The sequence below is a fragment of the Haliotis rufescens genome, unplaced genomic scaffold (genome assembly GCF_023055435.1).
Source record: "Haliotis rufescens isolate VD_foot unplaced genomic scaffold, xgHalRufe1.0.p SCAF_9, whole genome shotgun sequence".
Lineage (NCBI taxonomy): Eukaryota > Metazoa > Mollusca > Gastropoda > Lepetellida > Haliotidae > Haliotis > Haliotis rufescens.
Genome location: NW_025964383.1, coordinates 39,486,580 through 39,505,203, shown reverse-complemented (window position 1 = coordinate 39,505,203; position 18,624 = coordinate 39,486,580). Strand labels below are relative to the sequence as shown.

The following is an 18,624-nucleotide window of genomic DNA, read 5'->3' as shown; positions in this document are numbered from 1 at the left end:
TATGAGGATTGATGATGCATGATATTATACCACAGACAAGTTTGAGAACCATACACATTTCTTGCATTGGCACGTCATTACGCAGGCTCCCTGCCCTTGTCGGAGGGTCATCATCATCCTCATCTTGGTCATCTTGGCTAGTGTCAACCTGCATGTCCATGTATCTCTCTCATTTCACAAAGGTCATGGAGAACTATTCTCCGGGCCACACCTTGTAGCACTCCGACCCGTGAAGAACCGGATCAGAATAGGTCTTCAGCAACCCTTGCTTGCCGTAAAAGGCGAATAACCGGATCGGGTGGACAGGCTCGCTGACAAGGTTGATGCATGCCATCGTATCCCAAATGCATTGCTCATGATGTCAATCATTGGAATGTCTGGTCCAGACTTGGTTATTTACAGAGCGCCGTCATATAATTTTAATATTGCTGAGTGCGGAGTTAAACAACAAACAAACCTTGTGGCAGGCAAACCTCATGAATACAACACACATTTAATATTAGAGGCCCAACATGTTTTACGAATCTCTGTTCTTAAATACCGAAAACTATTTGTCTGTTTAAGAATAGACATATACATTTGTGATATTAATCTCAACCAGTACTTTATGAACTTTACATGTGTACACACTTAATAGAAAACATGTTGACAATTCTTCTAGCCACTATCTCTGGAGAACCTCTGTTTGGACACAGAAATAATTTACAATAGCGATCATGGACAGTTTTAATGTCAGGGGAGCGATGAATGCCCATATTTCAACTGCATAAGACAGTACAGGCATAACATGTGCGTCAAATATGCGAAAACAGACATTTTGGTAAAGCGAGAAACTTTCAGTGAAGACTATTATTCGAACAGCATTAGAGACTGCTGAGCTGACGTCTTCGGAGTTGAATAAAAAGAGCCTGAGCAAGACAGTTGTATACCCAGATATGTATTACTATGTACTATCTCGAGTACAGAATCTCCAATGGTAAACTATTCATATTCCCTCAAATGGCCAAACCCGATAATTTTTCTCTGTGCGGCGTCAGGCAATGAATACTTACTGTATGCAAACTGTGTGAATGCGGGCTTAAACTTTTTGATTTTCAGTGGTCATTCATATAATTTTCACAGCAATTTTGCCCTTTATTCTCTTGCAGTGACGTTATATATTTACAGTAAGAATAAAACTTAGCAAGACGCTTTTGTAAACCTATATCTGTGACTTCCATAAGAACAATGACGTAAGCCAAGGGCAATATGAAAACCTCAAGCGCATATAACATGATACCATGGTAATATTTTGGCGGGAAGAACCCCTGAACCACCATTAATGAAAAGTGTAATTGTCTTTTGTTTGGATATTTATTTCCAGTCTCGCCCCAAGCCGTCAACCTTTCTGTGGATCCTCAATACATCTGGCAAATGTGAGACAACATGACTGTGCACTCCCATATCCATATATGTATACTACTCAACTTTTGATAGAGATAATCTATTTAAATGTACACTTGACATTTGAGAATCAGTTTTGTGATGACATCCAGTCATTGTAATTCAACAAAGACTTTGTTTGGACGAATTGTGTTACTTTGTTTTCATATTAACTGCCAAAATAAGTTAAAATGTAAGGAGGTGGAGGTCTCCGGATATAAAAAAAAGTTGTTTTATATAAAACAGCTTTATGGTAGACATCTTGAGGACATTTCCAAATATGACGCATCAGTGACAAAAATTATGTCCGCTGCAATTCCCTATTATGCCTTGTACCATATGTTCCCATATTTGTTCGGGTGAACATTTGACTTGCCTTTGCATGTCTTTGTGACGGGTGCCACGGGTGGAGCAGGATACGCTCTCCTTTTCGCCACCCCTGGTATCATGACTAGTTGTTAGTGATTCATAAACACAGGCTCATGATATAGTCGGAATTAAACAATCGACTATGAAGAGATTTCTATTGGATATGTAAAGGGTTGTGCCGCTTTATTTATATATATTAATGCTATAATCGAAAATATATTCTCCCTATGCTTCTGGTGGGAGAAATTCATAACCCCGGTCTAAACGTAACCTAAAGACAATACTAGGGGATTTAACAATGAAAACGATATTCTCCCGAACTTTCGAAACATTCTTATTTAGGTTCTAAAAGCAGCGTGAAGACAATGCCAGAGAATGTCGAAGGTTGTCTTCTGCTTCCTCCATGATGGTAGAGGGGAGTTTATTTTTCAATCGCTTTTTCAATCAATTTCTTTTTCCGCCCTGTGATCTCTATGTCTGAACCACTAACAAGTGTCATGTTTACTAAGGACCTGTTCCCTGTCGTGCAAATCACAATACCAAACACTGACCGCAAATCTTCTTGAAAACCAACGTCTTTGACAACAGCAAAAAGAACATTCTGTCTCAGATTGAGAAAAACTACCCTTTTCTCCTTCCTATCAACAAGAATACCTATTCCGAAATTGGTCCATGTGTGGACGTCTTTGATATTCTTAATGAAGTCAGTGGTGTGCTTCACGTATATGTCTCGTCCTTTCGTCACCATGATGCAGATTCTCTCATGGTCCGTGCAGTAAGAGAGACTAAGCCTCACAATGTTCTGACTGTCAAGGGTCCTGTATTCCTCATTCACTTGTTGGCTGAAGGTTGTCTCAAAGATGGTGTTCCCTGGCTTGAGCAGGTCAAGGAGTTTGACAGCAGCTTGTACCTCCCAGTACTGTGGATCATCGTTATTGGGAACCGCTGTGGTAGCACACATCTTCTTGGGCTTGTCGAGGGGGGTTTTGTGTCTGTGTAAAGAATTTAGTTCACCTCTGCTGCTCCTGTGTTCCTGTATTTCAAGGCCAAGTAATGGACCTGGCAGTGGAGAAAACCGTCTAGTACAAGCGCTTTATGAAATGTAATTTTCAATTACTGGTTTGTTTTCACAAAATTATAGGGTATTTGGTCGCAAAATTATATAACAATATTGCAAAACATATCATATCATGTGTGATATCTTAAATGTATGGTGGGATGAAATAGAACAATGTAAAGGATGAAAGCTTTATAAGTAACGGTTTCCGGCATGCCCAAGGGACGCAACTCTGCACAGCGAATTGTGGCTCTTTAGACGACTGGGCCACAAGTGCTTCTTTTAAGTTAAGAGGCCCTTTTCAGTTAAAACCTCGGTGGGCGAAATACAATTTAAGTTTGTCATGAAACTTTATCCTAAAACCATTATACAAATACAACTAAAGACATATCAGGGATATGATCCTCATGTTTCATAGAGGCGCATGCACTCAACTAAGTCTCCGAACTTTCGATTCATTTAGGCACCTCTTACGATAGAATGCTGGGGACCAAAATTGCTACCCGGAATCCCCACGGGTAGACTAACATCTTGTCTCTGAAATTAAAATATTTTACCGAAAACTTTTTCTTTCTTTCTTCATTAAACTGCAGTATTCTAGACTTGCCAACTAAAATAGACTTGCATGGGCTATATTGGATATATTGTCTCAGGGTCTGAATGATAGACTACCCCTCATATTTTTGTCAAACATACAAACATGAGTCCGATGTTGACACAGCTCGGAGCTATGGAACCACTGACTGCACATTACTTACACAGTACAGATCTAGAGATGCCAGTCAGGGATATTTCTCTCACACCGCCACCGTGGTCTGATGCATCTTTAAAACAAGGAAACGAAAATAGTCACTGATGCTGTACAAAGGAACAATTAATGTATTTACATATTGAACGACATGAGCAGGTCATGGAATGGTGAAGGAGCAACTTGAAACATTCACACTAATAGTTGGCTATTAGTGTGAAAATATATTTCAAAATATTTCGAAATTTTAACATTTAGATAGAAAAAAATAAAGGTTTTTAAATATTTGTATAATCCTGATCCAGAAACAAAGAAAAGGAACATTAACTTTGGTAAGTGGAAACATGCCTTTAAATGCTGAGAAAGAATAAAAAGCCACCCACGACCTTTCAAGTAAAGTTTGTTTGTATTTTGTCAGTGTATTTTAGAGATGATATGATGCGCTGCTTACCATTGTTATTGTTCAGAGACCTGAATAGGACTGTATCACGTGATAGCTGAAATAGGTAGAATGAATCAGGGCATATATACAATAATGACATATGTAACAGCACCCTCAACTTTCATGTATTAATCTCTATTCTCTAGTCCAGTTCAGCTATGCATAGAATTTCACTTCATAAAACTTATTAGGTGTGATATTGGTACCTTCTTCATGACACTCAGTAACAGGCCATTAAAAGCCAGAAATTTTGTAACGATAAAGTTTTGTAAGTTTTGATGTTTTTATTCAGTTTGTATGACTATAAGTCGCTCAAAGTCTCTATCTGGTAAATAGGTGGAGGACAAGACAAGGGAAAAACTAGAGAATTTTACACTCGAATCTCCCAAAGTTGGAGCAATGTCGAACGACCAAGTGGATGGTCCAGACATGGCTCAGGTCTATCGTCTCGCCAGGAGGCAGGACTGTCCACTGGCAGTAAAAGAAATAGAAAAAATGTACGACTCTTGTTAGATTCTCCAACTTCTGGACTCTGATCAGATGTCTGATGACAGACCGGAGAGCTTCTGACTATTCTGAAACTGAACCCTCTCGGAATAAATCTTAAAATACCATAAAGACCATTATTCATAACCTGCCTAGAGTTTATCTCCCTATTTGTCAAATCAAAAAGCAACAAAACAGTTTTCATATCCAACAGAAATTTCGATTGTACGATTCCGATTATTTTATTAGCATGTGTTTATGAATCACTATAAGTGAGTGATGATAGCAGGTGTGTCCTAAAAAGATAGCAGATGCTGCCCGACCGGTGGCACATGTCACAAACACATGTCCTTCAGATGTCTACTATTCAACTTTCTGAAAGCTTTACAGAAGCCTTCAATGTTGTAACCCTGATCAAAGTACTGCTGAGTAAGAGTCGGATGACGCTCTTTGAAATCTTAATAGAAAGAGGATGCTCGATTGTATCTCAAAAGTTGGGAAATGTAAACACAAAAGGCTGGAGCTGCAGGAATATTGCTCGACATAAAGGGAATCTTGATAGAAAGAGGATGCTCGATTGTATCTGAAAAGTTGGGAAATGTAAACACAAAAGGCTGGAGCTGCAGGAATATTGCTCGACATAAAGGGAATCTTGATAGAAAGAGGATGCTCGATTGTATCTGAAAAGTTGGGAAATGTAAACACAAAAGGCTGGAGCTGCAGGAATATTGCTCGACATAAAGGGAATCTTGATAGAAAGAGGATGCTCGATTGTATCTGAAAAGTTGGGAAATGTAAACACAAAAGGCTGGTGCTGCAGGAATATTGCTCGACATAAAGGGAGAGTTGACTATTGGAAAGTTGAAGTCATTCCTCTTGTCATACAGTTTTGTGGGGAGTGTTTTGTCACTTTGAATCTATATGCATAGATCTAAATATGAAACAGATGAGGAGGTCTCACTGGTCTCCCTTATTTCTAGTTCAGGCGGATAAATCAGTGGCTAATTGATGCTTATTGAACGATATCAGAACATCGATTTACCTGAAGCTTAAGTTAAACTTGGCCAAATTGGGTTGCACCTCGTCTCGAAACGGGGCAACAACGCCAATCTGACTTATAAGGGTCTGTGGAGGAAGGTCACTATGTTGTTGATATTGACTTCAGCCTCCAGAGCCTCCGAACTACTCGCCCTAGATAACAACTGCATGTCTTACAACGGGAACGGGAAACGGGGGAGATTCATCTTAGGAGACCAACAAAGGCTCGAGCCTTAAGTCCTTGATACTGTAGATTTTCAAGGAAAATGTCTTCATGCCTAGCCATTTGGGGGTTGCTCATGAATGCAAAGCCTCACAATTCAGTCTCGTCAGAAACCTTGTCTGGACCAAACCTGAAGGAGCCACCAGTACATTCAATCTGAAACTTTTATCTGAGGAGACCTGCATCCAGCAACAGTGCTAAAATTCTGCAGACAGACATGCTTTGAACTACCAATATCGAGCGAGAGAGAGATATTGATAATTTCTCAAGCGCACAGAGTGTGTGTAGATAATTGTAATTTGAGTAAATCGTTAAAGATCCTCCCAACTTCCTCCCTGTGTGTTATACGATCTGAAAAATGTATTGTATTCAATACTCAGACTTAGAGTATAATAAGATTTTATTATCTTTCTGTGGCGACAAGAAAGGACCCAAGCCGCATTGAGGATGTCCTTCCGTGGAATTGCTCGGGAAACTTAGACATCTTGACTATTTCAGCGTTCCTTCCAGTCCTGTTGGTCCTCTTTTGCGTTTTGCATTCGCGTTCCCTAACTTGTTATTCTTTCAAGAATTAAAATATATTGACTTAGATCGTTGGCCATTCTTATAAAAGGAGTTTGTTTTATCCCGTGAGATTTAATGGCTTTTAATGGCCTGTTACTAAATGCTGTGAAAAAGATATCACATCTACTACGTTTAACTCGTGAAATTACATTTCTCCACACCTCGTGTGTTTGTGAAGCTATCATTTTCCTTCTGTTGAGTTTGAAATCAACAAATCGAAATGATTCTTCTGGACGAGATCTAATTTCAGAGTACGAGTCGGACCTCGATTTATTTTATCAAATCCAAAGAATTCTATTAAGCTGGGAAAATGTTATATTATTGTCAGCGTCGTGGCAGTTGAGGCCATTTGGATATGTAGTCTGCAGTAAAAGATGTCACAGCATCTTATTAAATGAACGTTGCGCTCAGCATCACTATCCAACTATTTTCTACATAAATACGGAGGACAAAGGTATTCATTCAAATATTTTCTACATAAATACGGAGGACAAAGGTATTCATTCAAATATTTTCTACATAAATACGGAGGACAAAGGTATTCATTCAAATAGTTTCTACATAAATACGGAGGACAAAGGTATTCATTCAAATATTTTCTACATAAATACGGAGGACAAAGGTATTCATTCAAATATTTTCTACATAAATACGGAGGACAAAGATATTAATGCGAAACAAGTAGTTATATTCCCACCTTGTATCTGAATGACTGAATGTACTATTACATAACATCATTGCAACGTGCATTACGTTCAACAAGTTTTCGAATTGTTCCACAAAAATCACCCTAAAATCCTTTATATGGACTGAACAAAATATGACGTCATCATAAGTAGAAACAAAAACTGCCGGGCAAAAGAAAGTATACACCCATATTTGAAACAAACAAGAAATGGTTATTCTATGGTGATCTATTTGAATCTGGTATCATAGGGTTTTTAGACATTAAGTTTGTAGTTTTTCAGGCGATTCAGACAGTAACATTTTGATGACGTTATATTTTCAAGTGTATACTTCCTTTTGCCCGGTAGGTTACATGCCAAAGCCATCACCAGGATTTTCAATGCAGCTGCTCGGGTAGCCATATTGAAAATAGTGTTTAAATCTCTTGAATAAACTCAGTTGTCATTGATGGGAACAAGCATGTGAAATTTCAGCTTCATTGGTCCAGTGTTTGTTTGTTTGTTTGTTGTTTAACGCCGCACTCAGCAATATTCCAACTATATGACGGCGGTCTGTAAATAATCAAGTCCGAACCAGACAATCCAGTGATTGACATCATAAGCATCGATCCACGCAATTGGGATCGATGATATGCATCAACCAAGTCAGTGAGCCTGACCACCCGATCCCGTTAGTCGCCTCTTACGACAAGTATAGTCGCCTTTTATGGCAAACATGGGTTGCTGAAGACCTGTTCTACCCCGGATCTTCACGTGTCCATTGGTCCAGACGAGAAGAAATCATTGGACATAAATGTGGAAAATACACACACTCTTACCAAACTTTAAATGACATATTTACCAATTTTTTAAGCTACTAATTTTAACACATACCACTTTGTGAGCGCCACTCCCCTGGCCAAAGTGCATCATTCCATGTCTTTTCTCAACTTTGTCCCTTCTTCCTGCATTGGGTCCCAGGCGGTCGACTCGTGTGGCTATCTTAGACGCTCTTGTTGATGCGCCTTTAGCCTCTCTTCCTATATCCTAGTGCATTCGGAATAAAACTGTTCACACCATTAATCAATAACATCCATTGATAAAAGCTCATGTTTTGTATGTCTTGCTTATTGCCAGACGTCAATGTTATTCAGAGATTAACCAGTCTTGAGTATCTTCTGAAACAGATATCACTGGGCGTAAAGAGCAAAATAGCTGTCTAAAGTAAAGTGAGTGAGTATGGTTTTACGCCGCTTTTAGCAATATTACAGCAATATCACGGCGAGGGACACCAGAAATGGGCTTCACACATTGTACCCATGTCGGGAATCGAACCCGGGTCTTCGACGTGACGAGCGAACGCTTTAACCACAAGTCTACCCGACCGCCCCTTGTCTAAAGTATATGATGACACCAGGTGTTCGTATTCGTTTTAATTGGAAGGAAATGTGAACTGACATAATTTAAATGATAACGATTGTTTATGCTTGGGTTAGGTTTTTTATTTAATTTGCATTTACTAACCCAAAAATCTTCAAATTGTTCAATAAAATAAAAATTTTATTCTTCCTACCGAGTTGCAACAGTAATAAATACATTAGGTGAATAAAGCAAGCAGTGGAACCCTTTGGCATATTACAAAAAAAAACATGTTTTTGCCTTATTTAACCCGAGTTGAATGCAATCAAAAGTAATTGTGCATCATATACAGTCTAATTAAAAAATTCTGAAATTAAATCTTTAAATACATATGTTGGACTCACAATCTGCTCGTTAATAATACATGTCGCACAATTTGGATGCTTGCGTGTTTGTTGGGATAATGATTATGATTATGATTATGTTTTTTAACGTGAACAGCACACAATGATTGTTTAGCTCAGGTGGTCATAAAAACAATTTAGTTTAACCGTAAATAACGTTTACGCAATGCTTCGGCTTGCTGAAAATCAACGTCTATTCACCGTGGGTATGCTGCAAACAGTGGGGCCCAAAACGAAGTTGACAGTAACTTAAATGTTCATCGAAACATGATATCAATTCTGTTGAGACGTTATCTACAGCAGGGCAACAATCATCACTTGTAAAGGGCCGGTCCTCCTTGTGTGACGTCACGGCAACAAGAAAACCATATTCTGTTGGTGCATCTACGGAATCGATACCAAACTGTTTCATTACCAACTCGGACAATTCCTGGGTTGAGGCCAATCAGTGGCAGCCCCCTTCACAATCGGGGTTGAGGGAGCACAACATCCGGCACTGACCTCCATCGATACGCCCAAGTTTGCTTCCACGTAACATCAGGAACACCTAGCTTTGTGTAGACAGCATCTGATGTTCAGAAGACAAGCCTGGAAAAGTAAACTGTTCGCAGATGAGGCCAGCCTTCATCTGGTCAGCTCTGTTATCGTGCAAGGGTCTTCAGGCGTCCGGGAGAACGTTTTAGTGACGCTTGTGTTATACTGTTGTCCGGTATGGGGTGGCATCACAATTCATGGGAAAACACAACTCATCAACGTAATGGCACTTTGAATGGCGTATGCTATGGACGACAGCGTTTAAAATCATGTTTTACCCTTTGTGCAAATGCAGGGACGTAACGTCACGTTGCAGCAGGATGATCTGTTGTTACAGAACTGAGGCAGGATAACATTGCAGAACTGCCATGGCCGGCTGTTTCTCCAGACCTCTCCCCCATAGAACACGTGTGGGATGTGATTGACCGACGCCTACGATAGGACCAGAACCAGCCATTAACTCCAGATCACTTTGGTCAATTTTGGGTTGACATTTTAAACAACATGACCCAGGCTGTTATCAATCATCTAGTTTCGTCAATGCGCCACCGCTGTTCACCTGTATCAACCCAAATGGTGGTCACACCCTATATTGGCATTGTTAATGGGGTTGTTGGTGCATGTCGCTGTATCTCCTGTTACCAGGTATGGGTTCTGTCTTCTGAATTCGTTATGATAAAAGATCGATCAAACAAATGACCACATTATGGTGTTATTTTCAATAACATAGCATTTACACCACTTTACATGGAGCACAGTTACTTTTTACCGTTCAGCTCTATGGTTCAGAATAAAAATTGGACAAACCACTTTGTCAGGACCCGTATGGCCGATTTCTTGTTTATTCTTGACACGAGGTCTCTGGAAATTCTTCATCTCGGCTGTCCTGACATTCCTGATCTTCGGTCGGGCAGCCTCTAGTCTCCTGACACGCATCTCCAGGTCAGATACCTTTCCCAGCGTGCCTTTAATCTGCCTCTCTAGGTCCTGGGACATTTGGAGAAAAACGCACATTGTCAAAGCCACTGTTTCCAAGCGGCTGAAAAAAACATTGCATTACATAAACTATCCAAATCCTCTTGACAAAGGGGATTTATAAACCATCGCCAGATATCTATCAACTTATCTCATTGAAACGCGAATCTCCCGCATGTTATTTTCTGTTTGAAGATTCACATTGTCCAAGAAAGGACACGGTGCTATAAAAAAAAGTCTCAACAATTTAATGCACCCGTTCACACTGAACAAATTGAATTATCCAACCAATCAGATCATGAATGTGTTTAAGTAACAATCTACGGAGATGGTAAAGCAAATCCTGCACGGACTATATGAGCCCATTGATGCCACGCATTTATTCGTTTTCACTTTTGTAGTTCGCGAATGTGCTTTAGGCAAGTTATTTCATTAAGAAGCATCTCTAGACTGTGTCTATCATGCTTCCATGGGCCATAGGGTGATTCAATGTCGCTATGCCTTACCCGTCAAGACTAACTAGCTTCATATGCTTGTTTGTGAACTCATAACTGTTGACAGGACATACATGTACCACTACACAAAATGTGTAATTTCCAAACTAAAATACCATCTAACAAAATGTCAATTCTAAATTTTCATACAGAAAACACAAAAATTGTCCAATAAACAATAACAAAAGAAACAATAAATATTCTTCAAACGGAAATAATTTTCTCGGAAATTAGCCCATTGGTGCAAAATTATCGTTCATTCAATGTACTTTCGAAATAAGGAAAATACAGTTTTTCTTCCAGTGTACATACCACTTGTTGGGTTTGTGCTTGTGTCTGCTTCTCCTCTTGCGCTGTCTTGTTCCGCTCCAACTCATCCACACGTTCCTCGAGCTCCCTCACCATGTCCTTTTGCCACAAACAGAATCAATACGTTGTTATATTGTTTCTGATAAAGTAAACTTTTCGTGCAGTGTTTTCAAACTCATTTGATTTGAAAAATCACTGTTTTCTCATACAATATTTCAAGAAATGGTTTCAATTGGTTTCGTCACCATTTTAAGAGTCATATTTCTGATCTGTATGATACACATTTTTAAGTATTACTGTATATGTCATCATATGTCTTTTATCTGAACGGGGCACGGGTGGTCCAGTCGTCTAAGGCGATTCGCTGTGCAGAGTTGCGTCCCTTGGGCACGCCAGAAACCTGTGATTGTGGGTTCGAATCCCGGTTCGTCCCGATTACGTTTATAGGTTTGTCAGCACTATACCCGTGCACGTGGGTTTCACCGAAATGGTAAACGTCTGAGACCTGCATCACATCGGGCTTTCCTCCCACATGAGGCTGACACGCCGTGATATAACTGTAATACTGTTAAAAGCTGCGTTAAACCCAACTCACTCACTCACCCTTTTCTGAACAGCATGTATAATCTATACAATCAACGAATGGACATGTTTGTAGTGCAAGGACTGATTCTAATGACTGCATTTCACAGGAATCAACTCACTCTGGCACTGTTCGAACTTCCTGGTGTTTCCTGGGGACGATTCTGAAGCGCCTCCAACACTGGAAACAAAGCGACAAAACTTTCCATAATCATAAGAAATCTCTGTTGAAAGCGGAGTTCGTTGAACGATTCCGACTACACCATAAGAAATAGGATTTAATATTTACATTTTAGCCATGAAAACAATATTATCGTGATGATTCCTTACTTATTTCATTAATCTGTACCATTAATAAAGACAGTTCAAAAAGTCTTGTGGTGGAGATTATCAATGCCGCTTACAAAGTGAGGTATTCAATAACATTGCAAATAGATCAATAAGTTTTCTATCATTGCTGGACAGTCTCTGTGGCGTAGGGGAAAGAAAGATCAGCGTTTCTATCCTTCCATCCCCTGGCCACGTCGTACCAAAAGACTTTAAATGAGGGTATTTGTTGTCACGTTAACGAAACAAGGATTCATCGGTTCGGAGTCAGTATACTGTGTATGAGTGGAGTATCCATGTTAAACTGTGGCACACACACACACACGCACACGCACGCACGCACACACACACACACACACACACACACACAGGCACAGACACACAAATGCATGCACGACGCTACACAAGTGAAATAATCTTGATCGCGACGTAAAACCACATTTCACCTCACCTCCTCATCTCACCCCACCCCACCCCACCTCACCTCACCTCACCTCACCTCACCTTAATCACTGCATGGACATTGCAATGATTGTCATAATTATGAGAGTTTTCGTCCATGTTTCGTTTATGCGTAGTCATGACATACAACACTTGAAAACACTTCGTTCAGATGACAAGATGATATTCAAATGGTCTTACTACTTCGCAGATTCCTGACTTCTTTCTCCAGCCACTCACCACGTGAAGACAATATACCTTGTCGCCCCTGATGTGGAGAAGTGAAATCTTACACATTGCAATATTAACATACACTCTTCAAAAAAAGAAACGCACAGGTAGTATGTAGTTCATGTAACCTGACTACACAATAAATCCGGTATATTAATTGGATATATGTTATTGGAAAATGTTGGTGGCCTGATATTCGACATACTGTGCGTCAAAACGCAGACATTGTCGATTTTCAATGTCTTAAACGGCATTGTTTTCACACTTGTTCAAACAGTAAAGAAAAATGAACGTGCAATTTGTGACATTCGTAACTCGTGGTAGTGGCTATAAAAAGGCAAGCATATAAGCGAATAATTGTCATTCAATTGTCAACATTTTTCAAGTTCGAAAATGATGCCGAGGCTCAGCGCCGCCGATCGAAACATCGCCATAGGACGTATCCCAATAGTTCAAGTCCACTGCAGACCGTCCGAGAACCGGCCGACCAAGAGTTACCATCCCTGCACAGGATCGCTACATTCGACTGTTCCATCTACGTCATCGCAATGCCACAGCTACGGAGACTCCAGGACGCATCCCTGGTTTGAGGACCAGACTGTCAGGAACCATCTTCGCGAGGCTGGAATACGACCCAGAAGACCAGTTATCGTCCCTGTACTGCAACAGATCCACCGACAGCGACGATTGCGTTGGCGCCATAACTTACAGCCTTGGAATTTGAGAAACTGGAGAGTGTTGTTTAGCGATGAATCACGATTTCTTCCTCACCGGCGAGATGGAAGACAGCGTGTTTATCGTCGTCGAAATGAGCGTTAAGCCTCACATTGTGTACGTGAATTCGACAAATTCGGTGGCGGTAGTGTCATGGTGTGGAGGCCATATCCTTCACCAGGAGATCTTGAACCCCATCTTCTTCCAATCACTGACTGCCAGAGGGAGCTTTTTCAACAGGAAAGTCGACTACCTTCATAATATCAACATCAACGTCTTGCCCTGATCTCCAGAGATCTCCAGATCTCAACCCAATCGGACACCTCTGGGATGGACTCGATCGACGTGTACGTCAACGTCAGAACACGCCGCAGATACTCCCACCACTGGCCAACGCGTTACAAGCAGAATGGCGCAGAATTCCGCAGAACAGAATTCGTACACGTATCCAGTCAGTGTTGAGGAGATGCAGAGCCGTCATTGCTGCCAAGGGCGGTCACACGAGATATTGAGTTAGCGCAACCTTGTGGCCTTATGTGACATGACAAAGAACAGTTTTCAATGCCTTTGTACAAGGACAACATGTGACTATCGAGCTCGAAAATTTCATATTTGTATCTATGATATTTAATTAAATATATCGACTATATTAGGTACAATAAATTTACTAAAAATCTACCTGTGCGTTTCTTATTTTGAAGAGTGTATGTCAGTGTCTCCACATGATCTGTTCTGGTGTAACAATTAATACATAATTGTACCCACTCTATACACCTCCATGAAAAATAATTGCTATAATAATAGCTGTTTTGCATAATCATTCAATAATACTCTTCACTAATGAATTAAAGGTCCCCATCGAGCGTACATCCCAAGCGCTGCTTAATAAAAACGTAGCTGACATCATTGTGCTATTTTTATCGTCACAGGGTTTCCTTCTCAGAAGCCTTGGCTTTGCTAGAGAAGTTATTAATCATGGTTCTCTGAAGAGATATGTTTTAATCATTGACTTGAATGTTTCTACGTCCTGCATGCTTCTCATGTTTGGGGCGGAGAGTTCCATAAAGTAGGCCCTGACCTTTAAAAAGGAGCGGTCTCATTTACAAATGGCTCGTCCTCGTTGATGGTATCTTCAAGGGATGCTGATCGCTGGCTCCCAGTTACCTTGTTGGCGGATGTTCCAGGATCAGTTCATTGCTCAATCCACAAGTAGAATGATTTCATCTCTGATCCTATCTGAGACTTTTAATCTCTAAGTATTGGTGGAACAAATTTTCGGTATCGTGTTTTCACCCTAGCAGCAGCGTTCTAAACATGCTGCAGTTATTTTCCTAAAACATAATGTAATAATACTGTTGTCTTGTGCAAAAAATGAAATCTATTGTAACGTATTGGGGTCACGTGGTCCTTTTAGGTCTTCTAGCCTTTGGATTTCGCTCGATGGCTTCCGTTATGAGGATGTAAACATATACTTGTATTCGTTTATCAGTAGTGCAATTGGTGGCAATCTTGACCGACTTGGTTTGAATCATCACTAATTTTCAGTGGTCCATTCCGATAATTTTCACAGCTACTATGCCCACCAAATGGAATCTGTTTGGGTAGACTCTCTAGACTGATTTTCTCTAGCATGGACAAATTTTTTTTACAGAAATACTCACATGTTGAGGTGGTAGTGTTGTATGACCTTGTCGTGGTTCGCTTGCTGACCCCTGTTCTCGGCCTTCTACAAATGCAGCACCTTAAAACAGTAATATTTATTATTTTAATACAACCGACAATATCATACGTCAGGGACATTGTGAAAAGAAACACCAAAGTGGGGGTTACATATTTCTTTACAGGCTCCCGGGGTATGGCACGTGTACATATTCAGATTGGGTATTTACAATAGGCCCCGTGGAACCTATGCTGGATCCCGTTCCTCTGAGAGATCGTAGCGCAACGACAGTCGTAATTCTATGTTAAAGTAGTGGAATCACGATCTCATTACCGCTACGGTGGAACGGGACACTGGTCGCAACGACAGTCGTAATTCTATGTTAAAGTAGTGGAATCACGATCTCATTAGCGCTACGGTGGAACGGACCACTGGTCGCAACGACAGTCATAATTCTATGTTAAAATATTGGAATCACGATCACATTAGCACTACGGTGGAACGGACCACTGGTCGCAACGACAGTCATAATTCTATGTTAAAGTATTGGAATCACGATCTCATTAGCGCTACGGTGGAACGGACCACTGGTCGCAAGGGGCTACCAAATGGATCGGGTGGTCAGACTCAATGGCTTAATTGATAGCGTGCCATTTACCCCAACGGCGTAGATACTCATAATATCAATCACACGTCTGTTTGGTCCAAACTCGAATATTTACACGCGACTGTCATATAGCTGGAATATAGCTGATTGTTATTAATAACACTGGTGTATATAGTGAACATTTGTATTTAATGATTCCCTGATTTGACTTCGTTAAATCAGAAAATAAGTGAGTAAGAAAGTAAGTTTATGTAATTAATAACAACTATACCACTTGCTCCTTCTTCTTGGTCCATATCTGAAACAGAAATAACACGGATATGTTGCAGCTCGAGTTTGTGTCTGTATTCATGATCTACACTCGAGGCATATGTCCCATTTGAAGAATGTGAGAAAATACGTGACGTGATATATGTGTTGCCTAATCGTGATTCTCAGGGACATACATTCAGGCAAATACGTGGGTTTTTTACTCTAGTACAACAAACAAATTGTTATATGTCTCAACAAGAGAATGTAAGAAAATAGGTAACAGTGACGTGATATCATTTTTTGTTTTGCCCTTTTATATTCTAGTACCATAAACTAATTTTTAAATATGTCCCAACCAGAGAATGTAATAAATGTAATAGTTTAGTGATATATTTCAGGAACCATCAACGGTTTCATTAGGGTTTTATCATACGAACAGCATTCCATCCAAGTTGTTCAAATATATGAAACATCAACGCCAGCGAATAACCAGTCTCGATTATCCACCGAGACAAATTCTGTTGGGAGTTAAAGGCAGTGAAAGCAGTGAAAATTAAATAACTGAATCACTGACTTTCAGTAATGACACGGTGGTCAGACTTGGATGATGCATGTCATCGATCCCAATTGCGTGGATCGATGCTCATGATATTAATCACTGGGTTGTCTGGTCCAGACTCGATTATTTACAGATCGCCGTCATATAGCTGGAATATTGCAGAGTTCGGCGTTAAACAACAAACAAACAAACAGTGATGACGCCAGGTGTTCGCAAAAAGGAAATTGTTGTTAAGCATGGACTTGGAAGCTCATGATCTAAATTTCACTACTTGTCGCAGCCAAAACCATAAAAAAAACGTGAGTAGATCGTACTTGTTGTTACCCTGCCTGGCGCTCGGCATAAGGGACTAAAACAAGGACAGGTCGGCTCGGAATCAATATACTGTGTCCGAATGGGGTATCCACGTTAAATTGCGGCATGGTATCTCAGTGGGCATGAAATATAAATCGGCATTAGTCCGGACTTGTACAAGCACGCACGCACGCACGCACACACACACACACACACACACACGAAAGGCCCTACGCTAAAAATTATATAAGAATTTTCCCAGCTAAATAGCATTCATACCTTCGAATGTATAGAGGTCTCGGTCGTACAACGCCGCAATTAAATCTGTGAAATTAGATCTCATTCAGAAGCGTCATTTTAATGGTTTCACAAATACACGAAGTAGATGTGATATTAGCCTGTTTTTCTCAGCATGCAATAACGGGCCATTAAAAGCTGGAAAATCTCGTAACGTTTTAGATCATGTATGATAATAAGTTTCTCAAAGTATCTACACTCTTCAAAAAAAGAAACGCATAGGTGTTTTGAGAATTCCAATTAGATTATTTTTCCCAGCAATCGTCATAAAGGCAATTCTTATGTTTGATTCCCGTTAATCATGTACAGTTTGTTGTTCATTGCGCGCAAACATATCTCAAATTATTTATTGTAAACGTTTATCAGCAAAATTGCAAAGGATGCACGGAAATTGCTTTCAGAAAAAAGTTTTCAGCACAATGCACGTGCAAAGTGTTGGAAACAAGAGTAGAGAGACTGACTATAAAAGACCGTACAAAATTCATCAGTTCATTACGAATTTTCTGACGTGAACGGAGATCGAAAAATGCAAAGATTAACTGCAGCTGACCGAAATATCGCCATCTGACGTTTTGAAGCAGGTGAGTCCCAGTCTGCCGTTGCAAGACACTTCACCAAAGCACCATATCTCGACTATGGGATCGATATACCCGCACTAATTCGACTCAAGATCATCCCAGAAGTGGAAGACCAAGAGTGGCCACCCCTGCTCAGGATCGTTACATCCCGTTGCATCACCTTCGGAATCGATTTGCTACAGCAACGGACACTGCAGGACAAGTGCCCGGTATGCGAAGAATTTCCGACCAAACCATCAGAAATCGTCTGAGGGAAGTGGGAATTCGAGCGAGACGACCAAAAGTTGGGCCTGTCTTGCGACGTCTACACCGTCAACGACGTGTCCGGTGGTGCAACAGAGTACAGGCATGGGATCTCAGGAACTGGCGACGCGTTTGGTTCAGCGATGACTCACGTTTTCTTCTTCAACGACGGGATGGAAGACAACGTGTATACCGACGTCGACATGAACGTTTTGCGCCGAACTGCGTTCGACAGGTGGAGCGATTTGGTGGAGGGAGTGTCATGGTGTGGGGAGCCATATCCTACACGGGTAGATCACAGTTAGTGGTTGTCCAGGGCAATCTTACAGCAAACCGATACATAGACCAAACTCTGCGTCCTCACCTCCTCCCAACTGTTCCAACATGACAACGCTCGGCCCCACACAGCACGTGCAACAGTTAATGTCCTTGTTAATGAGGACAGCAATATCAATCCATGGCCGTCCAAATCGCCTGATCTCAACCCGATTGAACATTTGTGGGACGAACTTGATCGACGCGTCCGTCAACGCCACCAGCGCTCCCACACACTTGCACAACTCGCCAACGCCTTACAGGAGGAATGGCGAAGAATTCACCACGAAAAAATCCGACGACTTGTGCAATCTGTGCCAAGGAGGTGTCGAGCAGTGACGGCTGCAAGAGGTGGTGTGACCAGGTACTGACCATGACGCCCCCTTGTGGCTACACATGTGCAATGACTGAACTGAATTAATGCTGACAATGACG

General features: G+C 40.8%; 1 protein-coding gene across 1 annotated transcript in view; it reads right to left on the bottom strand.

Annotated features, from left to right (window-relative positions):
- Positions 1–352: 352 nt before the first annotated feature.
- The window catches only part of LOC124139594, a 19,253-nt gene continuing 981 nt past the window's right edge, over positions 353–18,624 (bottom strand). The window contains exons 2-11 of the mRNA XM_046506768.2: positions 15,923–15,949; positions 15,046–15,125; positions 12,641–12,707; positions 11,794–11,852; positions 11,093–11,188; positions 10,119–10,298; positions 7,909–8,061; positions 4,048–4,093; positions 3,607–3,672; positions 353–2,850 (exon numbers count right to left, since the gene is read on the bottom strand). Coding sequence (XP_046362724.2) covers positions 2,213–2,850; positions 3,607–3,672; positions 4,048–4,093; positions 7,909–8,061; positions 10,119–10,298; positions 11,093–11,188; positions 11,794–11,852; positions 12,641–12,707; positions 15,046–15,125; positions 15,923–15,947 — 1,410 coding nt within the window. The 5' untranslated portion in view covers positions 15,948–15,949 and the 3' untranslated portion in view covers positions 353–2,212. The remainder of the gene's footprint in view (positions 2,851–3,606; positions 3,673–4,047; positions 4,094–7,908; positions 8,062–10,118; positions 10,299–11,092; positions 11,189–11,793; positions 11,853–12,640; positions 12,708–15,045; positions 15,126–15,922; positions 15,950–18,624) is intronic.